At 43.9% G+C, this 22,540-nt stretch overlaps 1 protein-coding gene across 1 annotated transcript in view; it reads right to left on the minus strand.

The window, feature by feature from the left end:
• The window catches only part of cacna1g (calcium channel, voltage-dependent, T type, alpha 1G subunit), a 1,015,897-nt gene that overhangs the window by 94,791 nt on the left and 898,566 nt on the right, over positions 1–22,540 (minus strand). Inside the window, exons 22-24 of the mRNA XM_078570777.1 lie at positions 12,860–12,986; positions 4,758–4,883; positions 2,278–2,367 (exon numbers count right to left, since the gene is read on the minus strand). Coding sequence (XP_078426903.1) covers positions 2,278–2,367; positions 4,758–4,883; positions 12,860–12,986 — 343 coding nt within the window. The remainder of the gene's footprint in view (positions 1–2,277; positions 2,368–4,757; positions 4,884–12,859; positions 12,987–22,540) is intronic.

Genomic DNA, 22,540 nt, shown 5'->3' on the forward strand with positions numbered 1-22,540 from the left:
GACTTCTGGGTACCGAACCCGCCCTCAGTGCCCCAGTGTTTTATTCAGCCCATTGTTCAATTTGTGGATTGCTACCATATGCGGGCACAATTTCTTTCACAGTCTACTGTTATGAACAATGTATAATTTTAAATTGAATTTATCTATATATTTGTGTGTTAAGAAAAGTAAAACTGTTTTCAGTTTCACTTAGGTTTTGTTTAAGAACCTTGGTGCCTGGATGTCTGGATAGACTTGTCACTGAAAGGTTTCAGGTCTCTTGGGTTTGTTTAGATATATACATTTTAATGAGGTTTTACAACCCCTGAAGTGAAAGATGGGTTAAAAGGGGCAGAGGTTCAGTGGTTCAGGAAACAAAAGAAAACCGAAAAGTAGAAAAAGATTTACTGTTGCCTAGCAACAGTGATCCAATGACACAGAGACAGAAAAATAGAGGGGTGGAGAGGGAGAGCCCAGTGTGTGTGTGTCAGAGAGAGAAGATGGAGTTGAGGCTCTCTGAGAAGTAAAACTACAAGGCTATTGGGACAGTATCAGTTATAGTCAGTTATAGGACTCCATAAAGTGATCAGTTTAGCAGAGGTGTTACTGAGTTTAGGGAACTACTTTATTTGCTCTGCAGTGGAAGAAATTGTGAGTTTAGTGTACGGTTTTTGGGTGTCTCAGGGAGAGTTACAAGTTGGGTGAGAAGCATCAAGTAATGTTCAGGAATTCACCAGAAGAAAACTGTGTGTAACACTGCCAGTCCCAAGCAAAAAGCCTTTGTGTGAAGCCAGTGGTAACTCCTTACTGCTTTATGTGTCTGTAAAGATATTGCTGGGGTAAAGCAATAGTGGGAATTTGAATTGTCTTTTTGCATTTGTACTGAGATCTTTCCAATCTTTCTGTCTGGTGTAATATAGTTCACATTTTTTGTTTTAATAAATATTTTATTCTTTGTATTAAAAGTTCATCAGCAGACTCCCATGAATTTGTTCAGTAACTTTCCTGCATGTTTCTAAAAGAAAAGTTAGGATCTATCAAGCCCGGTTTTACTCTGAGATCTGACTAGACCAGTATTAGCATCAGCCGGGATACAGCTTTCATTGTAAAGTTGGGTAACATCCGAGCATCTCCTTTTCCTTGTCTCTCATTTTCAGGCTAAATAATCTGACAAAGAACACCAGTCCAGCCAAGATGCCACTAGCCCACAGTAATGATTGCATCACATCCAATTGGAACGTTGTTCCTACCTCCATTAGGAATGGATGGTGCTACTCTTCTTAGTAGTGTTGATGACACGAGCATTGCAAATGTTGATGCCAACACCACAGAGAATTGTGATTCCTGCACAACTGGGAATAGTGATTTCTGCCCCACTAGGAATATTAATTCCTGTACCACTGGGAAGGGTGATTGCTGCACCACTGGAAATGGTGATTCCTGCATCACTGGGAACAGCGATTCCTGCCCCACTAGGAATATTAATTCCTGCACCACTGGAAACGGTGATTCCTGCATCACTGGGAACAGCGATTCCTGCACCACTGGGAACAGCGATTCCTGCATCACTGGGAACAGCGATTCCTGCATCACTGGGAACAGCGATTCCTGCATCACTGGGAACAGCGATTCCTGCATCACTGGGAACAGCGATTCCTGCATCACTGGGAACAGCGATTCCTGCATCACTGGGAACAGCGATTCCTGCATCACTGGGAACAGCGATTCCTGCATCACTGGGAACAGCGATTCCTGCATCACTGGGAACAGCGATTCCTGCATCACTGGGAACAGCGATTCCTGCATCACTGGGAACAGCGATTCCTGCATCACTGGGGATAGTGATTCCTGCATCACTGGGAATAGCGATTCCTGCATCACTGGGAACAGCGATTCCTGCATCACTGGGAACAGCGATTCCTGCATCACTGGGAACAGTGATTCCTGCATCACTGGGGATAGTGATTCCTGCATCACTGGGGATAGTGATTCCTGCATCACTGGGAACAGCGATTCCTGCATCACTGGGAACAGCGATTCCTGCATCACTGGGAACAGCGATTCCTGCATCACTGGGAACAGCGATTCCTGCATCACTGGGAACAGCGATTCCTGCATCACTGGGGATAGTGATTGCTGTATCACTGGGGATAGTGATTCCTATTCCACTGGCTTTGGATGTAGGAACTCATGGATACTGTCAGAAGAAGTCATAATAATGTCATGATATAGACCCAGTTCTTAGACAGGGATTGCAATTTCACATAGAAGAATTATGATATTTCAAATTGACATTACCTGTTGATCCACACCCACTGCATCCAATCCATCATACATAATGTCAACCCACCCATCCTTCGATGCAAGAACGAACAAGGACATCAGGGCCTGTTAGTAGGAAAAGATATAAGTTCGTTAGATGCAGTAACATATTTCACAGGGGTGATCACTGAAAGGAATACTGACAGCAGAATTAATCACCCTCTATTGAAGAGATGTAGGCATCACTCACTCTGACCAGGGCTGCACAGGTCAAAGACGTTGCTTACATTCCCTTCCAGCAAACACCTTGACCTCTTGCCACCTAAACAGACACCCCATGGCAGCAGTATAACATTTTCATTTGCAAGGCACAGTGCATGCCAAATGTAAGAACGAAACTAACAAACAAATGCTAACTGGCTCAGAATTGCGAATAGGCTAACAATGAGGACATCTAACATTTTAGATTAGTTGACAACTGAGTAGAATACACTAAAGGAATGGGGTTAACAGCTCAAGAGTTTTGCCCCCAGTATTTCGTAGCTCATGAAATGCAGTGTTAATCAAAGGATTGGAAAATAACCGCTTATATTCCAAATCAGTTTAAAGTCAGAAGCATGATGCAGACAATTGTTGACTTATTGGCTAAATACTTATAGCAGGAAAAAATCAATGGATTCTGTAAATATAAATAATTCAAAGTAAACAGGTCAAAAATCATAATTCCAACCCAAAGCCAGGTGGTACCTAATAAACTTATAAATTGGCTCAGCTGGTGGAACTTTCATTTTTGCATCAGCCCCCCATCAAGACTAGACACATCATCTTGGCCTGGCTCAACAGTGCAGCCACGAAGTACTGCAGCTTGAGGTTTCCTTCAATGAGATGTTAAACTGAGACCCTGTCTACTTGTTAAAATGAATGTTAAAGCCGCAACAGCATTATTCAATTACAGAAGGGCAAGAGTTCTTCTTGTGCCTTGGCCAGTACTCTTCCCTCAATTAATTACCTCGCAGTGCTGTTTGTGGGATGCTGCTGGTACAAAAGGGCATCTGAGGGTAAAGAATGGCAGCTGAGGGCACAAAATGGCAGCTAAGGGTATAAGATCGCTGCATGCCTCTGCCTCCATAACAACAGTCAATGCATTCTAAAGTAGTTTATTGTGTTTTGAGATATTTGTGCTACACGGCCAAATAATGCAAATGACATTATAAGCACCCCTTGAGGGTTGATGCTATAGATCTTAATTTCTAAAAGGGACTTGAAAGGCTTCCTCACAATACTGCTTGCCTAAATTGAAAACACCTAGGATGAACGATGCCATAATATATTGGATAATAAATTGACTCAATAGTTGGGAAAGGGCACTGATCCTATGTGGCAAGTCTAATTTAGTCATCAGTTGAGTATCATAAGGTCAGTCTTAGAACCTGCTGTTCACAATAACTATGAATGATCTAGTGGTCATTAAAAGTAGAATGTCTAAATCTATAGACACTAACAAATGATGAAGGAAAGCACAATGTTCAAAGTACAGGAACTTAATGAAGACATAATGACAGGTAAACAATGAGCACTTAATATTGGGAAGTGCTATAAACAAAAACACTACAAATGGCAAATAAGTAGCAAAGTATAACTAAATTAAGTAATGAAAAGAATGGAAGTGCTTTGGTTGACCAAACTCTGAAAGAGTCATTATGTTTGTTAAGGCAAATAAAATATTGGGAAATGGCAGTAAACATATAGAACGTTCGACTGAGGAACTAATATCCACTCTGTGAATTGTTGGTAACATTAAGTATCCATCAGATCCCTTTCCCAGGATGATACAGGAGCAGTACCAGAATTGCTTTGTACTTGGGAACTGTTCTAGTTCTGGCCAATGAAACATTTGGGGGCAGCCCCTGGCAAGCCTGGTGTCAGCCTCGATTTTGTGCTCAAGTCTTTGGAGTGGGACTTGAACCCACAACCTTCGGACTCAAGAGGGGAGGGTGTTACCAGCTGAAAATGGCTGACACCTTATATAGATGCTTGACTTTATGAGGACTGCTAATGTGACAGTGGGCACCCTGTTATTATTGGATGTGGAAATCTTAGGACTCCTAAATACCTAGCACATCCTGCACAAATAGTGCGCAAAATACATTAAAATCCTCCCAATACAGGGCCTTCCCATAATGTGGCTGATTAGTGTCCCAGATGCACAGTGTTCATTACTGACTGCTCTTTTCCATCTCTGGGGGCTGCCTTTACTGACCAAAATCCCCACTGAATTGTGGGAGCCCCTCCCTCCCAAAAATGGTCAAAGCTTCCCAGGTTCCTGACAAGATGGGCATTGACCCCTAGTGCCACTCCTGGGGCATCAGGCACTACTTCCCATCATACCTGAGATAGGCTGAAATCAGCTGGCCTTTGGGTGGAGGTGTGGCCACTGCCCAGTGAGTACATCATCAGCCCCACAATCTCTCCAGCCAGTTTGGAGAATGCATAACATGCCTTAAATCCTCCCATACCTGCCCCAGGTTGTCAAAGTTGTACTTGTGACGGATCCACTTGTAGTTGGCTTGGAAGCAATCTGATTTGTTGGTGATATTTCTTGTGTCTTCTCCAAGACAGATGTAAAATTTGCCTTTGAAGAGCTGAAATGAAAATAGATGCACATACTTTGGAACTGTTTACATATCAGGGTTGTTTCATTTGAGAAGATTGCTATGAGCTCCAATCATTGAATGATACAGTGTGGAAGGAGGACATTCAGATAACTGTGCCTGTGCTGGCTCTTTGAAAGAGCAATCCAATTAGTCCCTCTTCCCTGCTCTTTCCCCACAGACCTGCACATTTCTCTTTTTGAACTATATATCTAGTTCCAATTAAGTTACTATTGAATCTACCACCTTTTCACACATTGTATTCCAGATCATAACAAGAGTGTACCATTGCTTGCAATAAACAAAGGTAACAATGTGCTGAATTTTACATGCCCTTGGCGGGTGTGTTTCTCCTGGGGGGACACGTAAAATGGGGTGGCCGCCCATCCCACTACCTTCCCACCCACCCCTGAGCTCTCCCCCATGATGAGGGGGCAGCGGGCGGACAGGCACAGAAATCAGCAGCCCGCCTGCCAGATTTAATAAATAATTAAGTTGTTTTCAAGCCAGTTGACCCTGATAATACGCTGCCCACGCCATAAAACATTTGGCGTGGGTAGCAGGGTGGGAACGGGAAGCCCGGTTTTTAAACTTAAATGTTTACAGGGCGGGATGGAAGGTGGGAGGTGTCGCTCTTAGGGGGCTGCCCTCTGCTGATCGCAGGGCAGCCCCCCCCCCACTCTTAGGTCAACACACCTCTACTTTCCTTCCTACCCTCTCCCTTCCTTAAACCCATCCTCTCCCCTCTCCACACTGACATGGTTTCCGTGGTGATGGGGTGGGGTGGGGGGGTGGGGGGGGGGGTGCCGATTATGTTTCCCAATGTGTGTGTCACTGATGAATTGGGGTAGTTGCCAACAGTCAGTAAGGCTCAAATTCTTCCTTCCACTGGGAAGGAGGTCTTATTCCAGGAGGCTACAGATGGCAGCAGTGATCTGTTATGAAAGGCAGAGCCTCCGGAGGAATCTGGTGCTCAGACATGTCGGAAGAATTGATCCTCCTCCTCCTGATAGATCCTGTGTTTGGGAGGAGGGGGCGGGGCTGGGTTCTCACCCCTTTGGAGCCTGGACCTCTCTGTTTGTTCCCTCTGCCCTGTGTCTGAGCAGAAGGCAGCTGCTGTTGCTCCTGCTCTTCTCACTCTTTGTCAGAGGTGGAGGTTGGGGCTGCCTCCAGTGCCGTGGTGAAGGCTGAGAGCAGGGAAATGACAGCGGCTGAAGCTGAGTGAGGTGCTGGACCAGGTGATGTAACTTCCAAGACGTCAGCAATCACCTGTCACGAACTGAGAGCACTTTTTAAAAAATGATTCTTTGATGGGATGTGGGTGTCGCTGGCAAGGCAAACATTTGTTGTTGCTCCATCCCTAATCACCCTTGAACTGAGTGGCTTGCTCGGCCATTTCAGAGGGAAGTTAAGAGTCAACCACATTGCTGTGGATCTGGAGTCACATGTAGGCCAGACCAGGTAAGGATGACAGATTTCCTTCCTTGAGGGCATTAGTGAATCCGATGGGTTTTTACGACAATCGATGATGGTAGCTTTTAATTCCACAATTTTTTAATTAATTGAATGAAGGTGCGATTTGAACCTATGCCCCAAAGCATTAACCTGGGCTTCTGTAATACTAGTCCAGTGACATTACCACAACGCCACCGACTGTGCTGTGAACAGTAGCCTATCAGCTGACCCTGGTTGCGGCTCTTCAGTTTCACTGATCAAAGGCTTCCCAATTTGTCAGTTTCACTGAGGAAGCAGTCCACACTGTGCCTTTGGCTCACTTACCTGCTGAGTTCCACACAGCCCTAGGAATAGATCTATTGCTTGTTAACTCTAGAATCCTTAGTTAAAACGGAACTTAATTGCTATTAGAATATTTAAATACCTTACGTAGAGGTGCATGGGTGCTCTCCACTTGCTTTCACACCCACCTGGGTGAAGCCAGACCCGCTGCTTAACTCGCGGCATGCACCCAAACCTGCCTTCCCTTGCCTGGGAAATACTCCCCCAAGGCAGCATTTGATCAAGTGTGGCATCAAGGACATCTAGAAAAACTGCAGTCAATGGGAATCAGGGGGAAAACTCCACACTGTTTGGAGTCATACCTAACACAAAGGAAGATGGTTGTGGTTGTTGGAGGCCAATCATCTGAGCCCCAACACATCACTGCAGGAGTTGCTCAGGGCAGGGTCCTAGGCACAACCACCTTCAGCTGCTTCATCATCAGCCTCGCCTCCATCATAAATTCAGAAGTGGGGATGTCCGCTGATGATTGTGCAGAGTTCAGTTTGATTCGCAACTCCTCAGATAATGAAGCAATCTGTGCCCACAAGCATGGACCTGTACAATAATCATATTGTGACAAGTGCCAGGCAATGACCCAGCAAGAGAGAGTCTAACTTCCTAACATTGACATTCAATGGCATTACCATCAGCGAAACCCACTATCAACATCCTGGGGGTTGCCATTGACCAGAAACTTAACTGGACCAGCCACATAAATACTTTGGCTACAAGAGCAAGTCAGAGGCTGGGTATTCTGTGCTGAGTAACTGTGGCCGATGAGTGCAGCTCCACAGCATTCAAGAAGCTTGATACCATATAGGACAAAGTAGTCTGCTTGATTGACAGCCCACCTTAAACATTCATAAGAACACAAGAACATAAGAAATAGGAGCAGGAGTGGACCATATGACCTATCGAGCCTGCTCTGCTATTCAGTATGATCAAAGCTGATCTTCAGCTCCAACTCTACTTTCCTGCCTGCTCCTCAGATCCTTTGATGCCCTGAGAAATCAAAAATCTGTCTGTCACGAGCATTGAATATACTCGACAATGGAGCATCCATAGCTCTCTGGGGTAGAAAATTCCAAAGATTCACAATCCTCTGAGTGAAGAAATTTCTCCTCATCTCATTCCTAAATGATTAGTCCCTTATTCTGAGACTGTGCCCAGTGTTCTAGATTCCCCAGCGAGGGGAAATAACCCCTCAGTGTGCTCCTTGTCGAGCCCTTTCAGAATCTTGTATGTTTCAATGAAATCACCCCTCATTCTACTAAACTCCAGAGAGCGTAGGCCAATTTACTTAGTCTCTCATCATCAGGCAACACTCTCATCCCGTAGGAACCAATCTGGTGAAACGTCACTATACCACCTCCAATGTAAGACTATCCTTCCTTAGATATGGAGACCAAAACCTGTGCACAGTGCTCCAGGTGTGGTCTCACCAATGTCCTATACAATTGTAACAAGTATTCTTTGTTCTTGTATGCTAATCCCCTTGCAATAGAGGCCACCGTGCCATTAGCTTTCCTAATTGCTTGCTTTACCTGCATGCTAACTTCCCGTGTTCCTTGTATGAGTATACCCAGGTCTCTCTGAACATTGACATTTAAAAGTTTCATGTCTTTTCAAAAATATTCTGCTTTGCTATTATTACTACTAAAGTGAATAACCTCACACTTGCTCACATTATACTCCACCTCTCACCTTGTTGTCCATCACATTACCTGTCATATATCTCTTTGAAGCTACTCTGTGTCCTTCTCACTGCTTATGTTTCCACCCACCCTTGCATTGACAGCAAACATGGATACATTATTCTTGGTTCTTCCACTAAGTCATTAATGTAGAATGTAAATAGCTGTGGCCCCAGCACTGACCCTTGCAGCACTCCACTAGTTACAGCCTGCCAAATTGAAAGTGGCCCATTTATTCCCACTCTCTGCTTTTTGTCTACTAACTAATCCTCCATACATGCTAATATGTTACTCCTGATTACATGAGCCCTTATTTTGCGTCTTAACCTTTCATGTGCCACCTTGTTTTGTAAATCCAAGTATGCTATGGGGAGAATTTTCCGTTCGGTGAGCGGGGGCGGGGCCCGCTCCTCGATATGTAAAATGACGCGTGGTGATGTTGGGCGTGCGTCCTGAAGTCACTGCGTGTCATTTAGATTTTCAGTCTGGCGGACAAGCAGCCGAGTTGGCTGCGCACCCGCTGAACTCTCAAAGGCCTATTAAGGCCTGTTTAAAACGAACTAAATCAATTAAATCAACTGCCCGTCCAACGTTAAGGTTGGTGGGCAGGCGAAGAGCCCAGGCGGCCTTCGCATTTTTCATGGAACCTCATCCACGGGCGGGATGAGGTTTCATGAAGTGTTTATAAATTAAATAAATTTTTAAATTAATGTTCCTTGACATGTCCCAGCTCATGTGACACTGTCACATGAAGGGACATGTCTTAAAATATTTTCAATTCTTTATTTAAATGTTTGAACCTTAAACAAATCTCCATGAGGCACAGATGTGCCTCAGCGAGGTTTCTGCACTCTTTTGCGCGTTTCCAGGCGAGTGTCGCACTGGGCAGGCCTTATTTGGCCCGCCCATGTAAAATGGCGGCGCGCACCTGATCGGGGGCACTGATCAGGTTCGTGCTCGCTCCTGCCTGCCCCCGCACAACCACCCCCCCCCGCCGATGGGGGAAAATTCAGCCCTATATCTACTGGTTCCCCTTTATTTACCCTACTACTCTATCCTCAATATTTGTCAAACACCATTCCCCTTTCATAAAACTACGGCCAGATTTTATGGTCCCTCACTGGCGGGTTTTTAGGTGGGATGGGGGGGAGAGTGAAATTGAAGGAACGAGATTCCCTTTGGGTTCCCACCCTCTCCGACCACGCAGCACTTTTACGTTGGGGTGGGAAAGTCCTTGGACGGGAAGCCCGTCCTTGCCCCAATTGAGGCCCTTAAGGGCTGTTTCCCGTTCATCCTCAATTTTTAGGCTGGCAGGAGAATTGAACTGGCATGGAGGAAGCCCAAAAATCAGCGGACCTAAATCTCGGATGGGAAAGGCGGGGAGGGGGCACTTCCGTCAGAAGTCCCCTTCTGACTGGGCGCGCCCCCCTCCCCCGACACCCAATTGCCCACTTTGTGCCCCCCCAGGCCTTCCCTACCCTCACTGCCCTAGGAGCCCTTAACCTTACCTACGCCTCTGTTCCCTGCACTTAGGCTCCTACTGTCAGGAAGATATAATAATTTCATAATGTTATTGGAATTTATTCTAAAGTACAGTAATAGTGTGGTCTGTGTCTATGCGTGTGCGTGTGTGTGTGTGTTTTAATTGAATTACAGACAGCTGGTCTGAAGGCAAGAAGAGAAGCTAGGTTTGAAATGCTAAATATGTAAACATGGGGGAAGTTTTAGAATTTGAGGTATGAAAGGAATATTTGCATTTTTAAATAAACCAGACCAGCTTGAATTCAAAGGGTGCGAGGGGGTGGGGGCGAAATGTTTCATCTAGCCAGGAGAAGTTAAGAAACGGTATGTTTTTTTCCCCAGAGATTACTGGTAAAATTGGTCTTATGACAGATTTTTATTATTAGAGAGGTAAAGTCCAAAGACATAGTGAAACAATGGGATTTTCATTCAAGGGGGAAAATATGTATAAAGGAGAGAAGGCTGTGTGCAAGGGAAGGAATTCTAAGATCTAACAAGTGTGAAAAGCCTCCAACCTCTGTGCCCAAACTGTTGTCTGCAAGAACTGAAGTTAAGAAAACTCACTTTGAATTCGACTGTTCAGGGTATTGTGTTAATTTGCCTGGGTCTTTTAATATCTGTGTTTTTACTTTGGCCTTAACAGAGGTGTAACTGGGAATTCGATTAATTCAGGGAGGTAGGAGTTATCATAATAGTAATTTGTAAACCTATGTATGTGCTTAAAATCTTTTTTGATTAATAAAGGTTTAATTTAGTTTGTAGAAGCCTATAAAGCTCGGCGGTCTTATTACTACTGAATTCAAGGCACGCAACTCGAAATAAATACAAATTTTAAAACCGTTGCGGCAGTTGTTTCAAGTTTCCTTCTGGGATTTGAACAGCTCAGCATTTACCTTCCGCTGTGCATAACACCGACATCTTCCTGAACTTCCTCTTCTGTCCACTGCAGCACTGTCACTGCAGGGGCTAGAGAGCTGCCAGCCAATCAGATAGGCAGGCAGCTCTCTAAGGCGGGACTTCCTCCCCAGGGAGGACAGAAGTCCCACCTGCAGCAAATTGATGCTCATTTGAGTGTAAATTGGCTGCAGAGCACTCAGAGTCAGTGGCGATGTGCTCCACGCCGACTCTTTGGATGGCGGGACGGGAGACCCCGCCATCTGAAAAATTCAGACCTATGTTTTTTACGTCTGAACATACTATCATGTTCTATATGCACTGTTAAGACCTCCTCAATAATGGATTCCAGCATTTTCCCAAGGACTGATGTCAGGTTAACTGGCCTGTAGTTTCCTATTTTCTCTCTCTTTCTCTTTTTTTTGAATAGCAATGTTACACTTGCTAACTTCCAATCGACTGGGAATATTCTGGAGCATAGGGAACTTTGGTGGAATCATAACCAGTTCATTCACTATCTCGGCAGCTACCTCTTTGAGAACCATCAAGTCCTGAGGATTTGTTGTCTCTTAGTCCCTTAAGTTTCTCCAATACTTTTTCTCTGGTGATATTAATTACCTTAAATTCCTCCCTCTTGTACCGTTTGGGTTACCCTTTATCTTTGGTATGTAATTTGTGTCTTTAACCGTGAAGACAGGCACAAAATATTTGTTTAATATCTCTCCCATTTCTTCATTCCCTATGATAACTTCTCCCGTCTCTTCTTTTAAGGGACCAACATTTACTTTAGCTACTCTTCTCCTTTATATATACTTGTAAAATCTCCACCACTGATTCACCAAGAGTGAGTTTGTACCATCAACAAGATGCACTGTAGCTGCTTGACAAGATTCCTTCAACAGCACCTTCCAAACTTGCAACCTGTACCACCTAGGACAGGTGCAGTAAATACATGGGAACACCACAAGTTTCCCTCCAAGTTACACTCCAATCTAATTTGGAAATATATTTCTGTTCCTTCATCATCACTGGATCAAAATCCTGGAACTCACTCCCTAACAGCATTGTGGTAGTACCTCCACCACAAGGATTGCAGCAATTCAAGGGAGGCATTTGAGGATGGGCAATAATAGCTGACCTTGTTAGTAACACCCTGACTCCATGAATGGATAAAAAAAATACGGAAAGCAATCTGACCTGTAAGTGTGCAACACAATTTGGTTAAATAGCTAGAATGAGTCAGTAAGAAAACAATGAGAGAAACCTGACAATTATGAGACACTGAGTACACACGATTAATTGATGCATTAGCAGAGAAAGAGTTAAGGCTCAAAAGGAAGCAGGAAATATTGGTAAAGTGGAGCAAGCTTCTGCTAACCAAGAACTGGGGAGAAGCAAATGGCAGTTTGAAACAACTGGTGTGGACCAATATCCCCAGCATGATGATCTGATACATAGCCCCCACCCCTGGACACACAAAGCCCCCGCCTTAGGACACAGGGAGCCCCATCCCCAGGACACAGAGAGCCCCCACTCCCAGGACACAGAGAGCCCTCACGCTAGGCACACAGAGCCCTCACCCCAGGACACACAGAGCCCCTACCCCATACACAGAGCCCTCACCCCAGGACACACGGAGTCTCTACCCCAAACACAGAGCCCTCACCCCAGGACACACGGAGTCCCTACCCCAAACACAAAGCCCTCACCCCAGGACACACAGAGCCCCTACCCCATACACAGAGCCCTCACCCCAGGACACACAGAGCCCCTACCCCATACACAGAGCCCTCACCCCCGGACACAGAGAGCCCCTACCCCAAACACAGAGCCCTCACCCCAGGACACACAGAGCCCCTACTCCATACACAGAGCCCTCACCCCAGGACACACAGAGCCCCTACCCCATACACAGAACCCTCACGCCCAGGACACAGAGAGCCCCCCCCCCACCCTAGGACACAGAAAACTCCCCATCCCTAGGAAACACAGAGACCCCACCCCATATGCAGAGCCCTCACTCCAGACACACACAGCCCCCACTTCTGCACACTAGGCTGATTTGTTGAAGATACAAACCTGCACTCCTAAGATGCCAAAGATGATAAAGAAGGCGCAGCAGATGACCACAATATTCCCGATAGGCTTCAGGGATGACATCAGTGTTTCAACCACGAGTTTGAGGCCTGGTGCTCGGCTGATTACCCTGTTTGGAGCAGGAGAGTTTATATTAATGATCGATTTGACTGTTGCGAGTGATTTCTTTTCACCAAATTTTAGCTTTGGGAGTGGGAAATAGGTGCCGGGATTCTTTCTGGCTCCCAAACTTGCTCCACTGTGGGGGGAGGGGAGCACAGTGTATCTCAAAGCATTGGACTATCTGTCAGAAAACACATCATCTCTTTCAAACTTCATCAGTACTGTAGGTAAATCCCAGGTGAGAGCTCAAGTCCTCATTGACGTTCTTAAGATACTTAGCCCAGCTGTTGCCCACTCAGTAAACCACATAGAAATTAAAATAAAATTATTCTTCAGCTGTTAGGGGGCGCATCTGAAAGCTTTTAAACTCCTTCTCATTTCATTCCTTTGTTACTGTATAGTTTTAACCTACAAAATCAGTGTATGATTTCCATATTTCTGCAGTGCCCCATTACTGAGAGTAATATTTCTACTAGGAGCACCAGTCCTGTGAAGTGTTTTGGCCTTCTCTCAGATACTGAAGCAAATTTTCCCAACCTGCATTCTAATAAATGCACCAGTTCAGAGGTCTCGAGAACAGATGTCTATAGGGATACATTTAAAAAGTACCCACATATCAACTGTAACGTTTGCCAATATGGCTACGGCAGGCTGCTCACTAGATAAACTGTTAAAGGAACAGAAGTGGAGGCGAAACCACATTAAGACCAACAGCATTTAGCAATTTTCAAAGGACCAGGGCAGTAGGTGCATGGGAACACCATCACCCCCATGCTCTCCTTTAAATTATACAGCATCCTGGCTTAAACATGTATCATTGTCCTAAGATAAAAGCAAAAAACTGCGGATGCTGGAAATCCAAAATAAAAACAAAAATACCTGGAAAAACTCAGCAAGTCTGGCAGCATCTGCGGAGAGGAACACAGTTAACGTTTCGAGTCCGAATGACCCTTCAACAGAACTAAGTAAAAATAGAAGAGAGGTGAAATATAAGCTGGTTTAAGGGGGGGAGGGGGGGGGTGGCGGGGGGTGGGACAAATAGAGCCAGTGATAGGTGGAGATAACCAAAAGATGTCACAGATGTATCATTGTCCCTTCATCGTCTATGGGTCAAAGTCCTACTTCACAGCACTGTAAGAGCACCCTCATGGACTGCAGTGGTTGAAGAAGGCTCACCACCACCTTCTCAAAGGTGATGCTAACTGCAGTCAGTGCTTAGTGCAAACTGTAACTCCACACTGCTTAGCAGGGACTAGAAAAGTTTAGGTAATTAGGTAAAGATAATTGAACATTGCCAGAGTGTCATTTACATATATTTGTTTTGTGATTCAGCGCACCCCAATGAGGTGGGAACTAATGAGTACCAAAACAAAGGGAACACTTAAGTTGCCAGAACTGGCCACTTAGAAATTGATGCAAACACAAGTAGATAATGGTTATCGCTCTCTGGTTGATGTAAACATTTGCCCATTTAAAACTGGGACATTTTAAATGATGGGAATTGTAAACAGAAAGCTGACACCAGCCTTCCAAGTGAGTCCCTCTCTTACTCTATTTGATGATATTCATTTTTGCACGCTAAAACAGATTAGAAGAGTTTGCAACTCTTGATATATCATGATGAAGGACTGATGTGGAATTTCCTCTAGCCCATGGATCAGATTTAGCTTACTAAAACAGGTCAATCATGAATCATCCACAATATTGTGGTTTGTCTATTGGGCCATCCTTTGCCTTTCCAATCCCCTCTGGGAATGGAAATAGAAGACAGCTGTCACACAACAGCACAGCAGCTGTTTATCTTCCCAAGGCAGCCCTCCTTAATCTTTTTGCTAGGGTATTCCCATCTAAAGTCTAATACAAAGTACCCTAGAACAACTTAAGGTCCACAGAATGGTACAAAACTTACAGCACAGAAATGGGCCCTTTAAGTCAACTGGTCTATGTCAATGTTTATACTCCACACGAGCCTATTTCATCTCACCCGATCAGCATATCCTTCTATTCTTTTCTCCCTCATGTACCTATCTAGCTTCCCCTTAAAGACATCTATTCCATCTTGTACTCTTCATGTTACCACACAGGGAATGAATAACCTATCTAAAAGTTAAGCAAGCTGAAGGACACATGCATTCATAAGATTAGCCTAACCTCAGTTACAGTGCTGAAATGTTGGTGGCTCCAAGACCAAAGGGCCAGCAAGGAGTTTGGTCAAATGTTAAGGTTGCCTAATCTCACTATGGGAACACTTACTGCTTAGATCAAAGGGTATCTTTACCTAGGTAAAAGAACAAAGATTGCTACACGTGCTGTATGGGGTGCAGGTTCAAAGGCCACTGCTCTGGTGGAATATGAATTCTGTAACTCTGCAAGCTGGGATCCCAGCTGAATGACGTTAATGGCAGGATTCTCCACATTGGGCATAAGTGCATGTGTGGAATTCTCGGAGAGTGATTGAGGAAGGAGCACTTCTAACAGAAACAGAAGTTAGGAAGTTGGGATGTCGTACGGGAAAACCTAAATTGATTGATGTATGATTCTGGGGACACATGACAATCTACATCTCATGTACAGAACAATAAATGATTGGTAGCAGCTTGGAAATGTTATTTATATAATGTCAACTGATTTCAACATTTCTACAGCTTAATGTGTCAGCTCTGGCTCAATTGGTATCATCCCCACCACTGAGCCAAAAGGTGGTGGGTTCAAGTCCCACTGGAAGACAAAAATCTAGGCTGACACTGCCGGGGGCGGGGTGGGGGGGCGGGGGGGATGTGGGTGGGGTGCTGCACTAGCGGAGATCCCATCTTTTTGATGACTTCTTAAACCGAAACCCCTGTCTGCCTTTACAGTTGGATGTGAAAAATCTCATGATACTATTTTGAAGAAGAGCAAGGGAGTTATCCCTGGAATCCTGGCCAATATATACCCCTCATCACAAAAAAACAGGTTATCTGGTTGTTACCACATTGCTGTTTGTGGATTTGGGTATGTGAAAATTAGCTGTCGCGTTTCCTACATTCCAACAGTAACTACACTTCAAAAAGTACTTCATTTGTTGTAAAATACTTGGGACGTCCTGAGAATGTGCCAAGCATTATATAAATGTAAGTCTTCCTTTGTCTTCTTAATTCACTAATATATTAAAAGTCTTTCCCTGTTACATCAGTCGTGTTATACATTTATTCTCCAAATCACCAGGAGTCAAACCACTTGAGATTTTCTTTTAATATATTGGAAGTGTTGCAGATGCTCCACACCCCACTTCCCCCAACTATGGCCACCATTTGGCAAAGAGGAGACTGCCAGAACTGGCAGAGGTCTGGCACAAACAGATCCCGGCTGATTTCTAGGCGAGCCCCGCCAGTTCTCTCACTGCAGTAACAGTGGGGAACCACCAGAGAATTTCAGCTGCGATTTCATTTATTCAAGCTCTGTAAATCAGAAGTCCTTTGGGATGTTACACAGTATAAAACAGTTACTTCTCAGTCCGAACGACACAGTGAGGGAGATCTACAAGATATTAAATAAGGCAAATGGCAGTTTAATTCTAGCACCAGGTTAAGGCAATGTCTTGGTGTGCAGCAGCAGTGATGTCATCAAGCAGGTAACGAACCAATTACGTTGAATTTTCACACATAACAAACCAACAAGTTAAAAGCACCAATATCCTTCACTTTTAATTTAGATTTTGAGATTGTAAAATAAATCATTATGATTGGATTAAGTTAAAAGCTAAAATAAAGATAAACTTATAAAATAATGGAAAAAAAGTCATTTTGGAAAAAATATTGGATTTTTAAAAATCATTGTGGAGAAATTCGACAGTCCATAAATATAACATTTGTTTTTCAGGGCCAGTGAGGGTGTTTAAGAGTAATTATGAAGTTAGTACACTGTTAAAAACTCAGTTACACTTCATCCAGCAAGGCGTAACTTTTTCAAGGGTTTTTACAGTGAGACCAACAATGTAAGTGTAAGTTCTTGTCAATTCAATTGATTTCCATTGATTGCAGTCTGAGGTGGTGGCGTGCAGGGTGTCATCTCAACACTGCACCCTCTGGCGAAGTGTTGGATCACTGACAGCAACTTCTGGGTTTCTGTGTTATTCTACACATGTGCAGGAGTTGACACTTTTGCTGGCATTATTACTGCAAAATCTGAGTGAATGAATTATGGTCTATAAGGGGAGATTTTCCTCTGTGTCATTGGTGCGGGGTTGTAGAGGTGGGGTAGGGTGTCATTTAGTTCCCAGATGCAGCTAGGAGAAAATGGGGTAGGAGATCTATTGTGTTGGGCATTACTGAAGCTGAGCCTGTAATTGGGGGAAACCGGCCATCGGCATTTTAAGGAATAACAAATGTTGGTCTGGGAGTATCAGGGGGTAATTCAATCTCACAACACTCTTTTGCAAGTTAAAAGTGAAGCTCTTATGGATCATAACACCAGCAGGATCCTATGATTATATTCCTGCCTCCTGCTCTTTCTGCCAGACAATTGTTAGTTCTCAAAATACATAATCTGCCATTTATTTTTCAAAATAATAATTTTGAAAAAATTCATTAACTTTAACACACTGTGGTGAGACCAAGCAATAATAGGTGAGATTTTACACTATGGCACACATGACAGGAGCTACAGTATTACAAGCAGTGTTGAAAGTAACAATATATTAGAAAATATTTCAGAAACCAAACTCCCTTATGATAAATATTGTGAAATATTTATTCCTGCTCTGCCACAGATGAAGAACTACTGGTGCAAGGGACTTCACTGTTGAAAGATTTATTGGTGGCATGAAATCTCACAGCTGGAAGGTGAGAGTGGGCAGATATTAGTGTTGGAAGATTATTAGTTGGGGAACTATGGGTATTTGAAGATTATTGTTTAGGGGAACCATCAGTAATGGAAGATTAGTTGCTTCCATTTTCCACCTGTTTCTTACCTTAACATGGTCTGACTCCAAATCTTTCCTTCCCTTCCTCAGGTCCTCTGTCTCCTTGTTGGAGGATATGCTATTAATGAATGTCCACTATAAGCCCACTGGCTCCCACAGCTCCCTCGAGTAACTTCTTCATATCCTGCTTCTTGTAAGGACTATATTCCATTCTGCCAGTTTCTCTGTCTCCCTCGCATCTGCTCTGATGATGCAACCTTCCATGTCCGTGCCTCTGAGATGTCTTTCTTTTTCCCAATGGGGATTCCCCCCATTAAGGTTGACAGGACCTTCGACTGCGTTTGTCCTATTTTCTGCATTTCTGCTCTGGCCCTTTTCTTCCCTCCCAGAACATGATAGCTTTACCCTTGTCTTTGCCTTCTATCATAGACCCAGCCTCCATATTCAATGGATCATTCTCTGCCATTTCTACCACCTCCAGCATGATGCCACCACCAAACACATCTTCCTTCTCCTCCCCTTTCAGCATTCCAAAGGGACCATTCCCTCCCTGACATCCTAGTCCACTCCTCAATTATTGCCATCAGCCCCCAATACCTTTCCATGCAAGCACAGGAGATGCAACGCTTGCCCTTTTACCTCCTCCTTTCCCACTGTCCAAGGCCCCAAATGTTCCTTCTTGATGAAACAGTGATTTAGGTGTACCTTTTTCAATTTAATATACCATACTCCAGATGTGGTCTGCTCTACACTGGGGAGTCCATTTGCAGATTGGGTGACCACTGTGCAGAACATCTCTGTTCAGTCCGCAAGTGTGACCCTGAGCTTCTGGATGCTTATTCTCCACCTTGCTCCCACTCTGACGTCTCTGTCTTTGGCCTCCTTTAGTGTTCCAATGAAGCTCAATGCAAACTTGAGGAAGAGTTCACAGCCTTCTGAACTCAACACTGAGTTCAACAATTTCAGGCCGTTAACGTCTGGCCCTATTTTTCTTACTTTTTCTTGTTGTTTTTGGTTTAACTGTCTTGTTTTTCTCTTTTTTTAGCCTATGGATGGGAGCTGTTCATCATTCTGTCATTCATACCACCTCTGGAAACATCCTTTGTTTCTTTACTTGCCCCATTACTGCTTCCATTGGCTCCGCAACACCAACTCTTTTATCATTTAATCTCTGCCACCTTCAACGCTATCACAGACCTTCCCCTTTATTCTTTTTTCCTGCCCTTCTCCCTTTCACCTGTTTAAAACTTACTACATCTCCACCTTCTTCAGCTTCTGATGAACAAAATGCTAACTCTATTTTTCTCTGTCCACAAATGTTGTCTGACCCTGTTGAGTATTTCCAGCAGTTTTTGTTTGTGTTTCAGATTTCCATCATCTTCAGCATTTTGCTTTTGTTGGAAGATTACTGAATGGGAGAATTAACGCTATTAGAAGATTATTATTTGGGGGCTGTGACTATTCTAAGACTATTGTCTGGGAAAGAATCAGTATTGGAAAATTATTAGTTGGGGAATTATCACAACTGGAGGATTATTGTTTGGGCATCTCTATGGATTCGAAGATTACTGGTGGGGGCATTATCACCATTGGAAGATGATTGGGTAAGGGTCTATCACTACTGGAACATTAGTTATTTGGTAGTACAGAACTTGAGGATTGCTGAAGAGAGACATTTTGCTGAACCTTTCATCTTGCACTCATCAGGACAATTGGTATTCTTGCGATTGTCCTGATGAGTGCAAGACAAAAAGCTTCAACAAAATGTCTTTTTTCAGCAATACTGGAACATTATTGATTGGGGTGCTATCACTATTGGAAGATCATTGGTTAGAGTTCTATCACTATTTGATGATTATTGCTGGGATTGGGCTGATACCATTGGTTGAGGGATGATTACTATTGGCAGATTATCGGTGGGGCGTCAATAATTACTGGACGATCATCAATGGGAGATGTATCAGTATTGGAAGATTATTTGTGGGGAAGTATCACTATTGGAAGATGATTGGATGGAGGGCCTATGTAGAAGTTAGAAGGTCTGTCATTGTTGGAAGATTATTAGTTGTGTACTAATACCATTAGAGAATTATAGGTTGGGGGACTATAGCTTTCGGAACATGATTAGTTGGGCTAAGTATTTTTTCTTTATTCTTTCATGGAATGTGGGCATTGCTGGCAAGGCCAACATTTGTTGCCCATCCCTAACTGCCCTTGTATTGAGTGGCTAGTGAGGCCGTTCCAGAAAGAAGTTAAGAGTCAACCACAGATGCATCTGTCCATGACAGTATCAGTAGGAATGACCACTGCACAGTCCTTGTGGACAATAAGACCTGTCTTCATATTGAAGGTGCCCTCCATTCTGTTGTGTGGCACTACCACTGTGCTAAATGGGATAGATTCTGAACAGATCTAGCAACTCAAATCTGGGCATCCATGAGATGCCATGGGCATCAGCAGCAGCAGAATTGCTTACAACCACAATCATGGTCCATCAAATCCCCACTCTATCATTACCATCAAGCCGGGGAATCAACCCTGGTTCAATTAGGAGTGCAGGAGGGCATGCCAGGAGCAGCACTAGGCATACCTAAAAATGAGGCGTCAACCTGGTGAAGCTACAACACAAGACTGCTCGCATGCCAAACAGTAGAAGCAGCATGTGATAGACAGAGCTAAGTGATTCCACAACCAATGGATCAGATCTAAGCTCTGTGGTGCTGAATGGTGGTCGACAATTAAACAACTATCAGGAGGAGGAAACTCCACAAATATCCCCATCCTCAATGTTGGAGGAGCCCTGCAAATCAGTGCGAAAGATAAGGCTGAAGCATTTGCAGCCATCTTCAGACAGAAGTGCCAAGTGGATGATCCATCTTGGTTTCCTTCTAAGCTTCCCAGTATCACAGATGCCAGTCTCCAACCACTCCACGTGATATCAAGATAGGCCAGTTAGCCTAACATCTGTCATAGGGAAAATGTTCGAAGCTATTATTCAAGATGTTATAGCAGGGCACTTAGAAAATTTCAAGGCAATCAGGCAGAGTCAACATGGTTTTGTAAAAGGGGAATCATGTTTAACCAATTTATTGGAGTTCTTTGAAAGAGTCACATATGCTGTGGATAAAGGTGGATGTACTGTACTTAGATTTCCAGAAGGTATTTGATAAAGTGCTACATCAAAGGTTATTGCAGAAAATAAAAGCTCATGGTGTAGGGGGTAACATATTGGCATGGATAGAAGATTGACTAGCTAACAGGAAGCAGAGCGTTGGCATATGGGGGTCTTTTTCTGGTTGGCAGGATGTGACGAGTGGTGTGCCACAGGGATCAGTGCTGGGACCGCAACTTTTTACAACTTATCTAAGTGACTTGGATGAAGGGACCGAAGGAATGGTGGCTAAATTTGCTGACGACGCAAAGATAGGTAGGAAAGTAAATTGTGATGAGGATGTAAGGAGGCTACAAAGTGACATGGATAGGTTAAGTGAGTGGGCAAAGATCTGGCAAATGGAGTATAATGTAGGCAAATGTGGAATCATTCATTTTGACAGGAAGAATAAAAAAGAAGCTTATTATCTAAATGGTGAGAAATTGAGGAGCTCTGAGATTCAGAGGGTGTCTTAGTGCATGAATCACAAAAGGCTAGTATGCAGGTAGAGCAGGTAAATAGGAAAGCTAATGGAATGTCATCATTTATTGAGAGTGCAATTGACTGCAAAAGTTGGGAGGGTATGCTTCAGTTGTATAGGGCATTAGTGAGGCCACATCTCACAGTATTGATCTCCTTGGTTAGAGAAAGATTTAAATGCGTTAGAATCAGTTCAGATAAGGTTTACTGGACTAATACCAGGAATGGGTGGGTTGTCTTATGAGGAAAGGCTGGACAGGTGAGGCTTTATCCACTAGAATTTAGAAGAGTAAGAGGTGATTTAATCGAAACTTTTAAGATCCTGAGGAGTCTTGTCAGGGCGGATGTGCAGAGGATGTTTCCTGTTGTAGGAGAATCTAGAGCTGTTTAAAAATAAGGGGTCGCTCATTTAAGACAGAAATGAGGGGAATTTTTTTCTCTCAGAGGATTGAGTGTCTTTGGAGCTCTCTTCCTCAAAAGGTGGTGGAAGCAGAGCTTCAAGTATTTTTTAAGGCAGAGCTGGATAGATTCTTGATTAACAAGGGGGTGAAAGGTTATCGGGGGTAGGCAGGAATGTGGGGTTGAGGTTACATTCAGATCAGCCATGATCCTATTGAATGGTGGATAAGGCTCAAGGGGCGAGTGCTGCTCCTAATTTGTATGTTCGTATGCAAACGGCTAAAGGCACTGAATACTGCAAAAGCTATGGGCCCGAACAACATTCCACCAATAGTACTGAAGACTTGTGCTCCAGAACTAGCCATGCCTCTAACCAAGCTGTTCCAGTACAGCTACAACACTGGCATCTACCTGGCAATGTGGAAAATTGCCCAGGTATGTCCTGTACACAAAAAGCAGGACAAATCCAACCCGGCCAATTACTACCCAACCAGTCTACTCTCAATCATCAGCAAAGTGATAGAAAGTGTCATGGACACTGCTATCAAGTGGCACTTACTCAGCAATAACCTGTTCACTGACGCACAATTTGGATTCCACCAGGGCCACTCAGCTTCTGACCTCATGACAG

This window comes from Cetorhinus maximus, chromosome 24 (assembly GCF_964194155.1).
Source record: "Cetorhinus maximus chromosome 24, sCetMax3.hap1.1, whole genome shotgun sequence".
NCBI classification, from domain to species: Eukaryota; Metazoa; Chordata; class Chondrichthyes; order Lamniformes; family Cetorhinidae; genus Cetorhinus; species Cetorhinus maximus.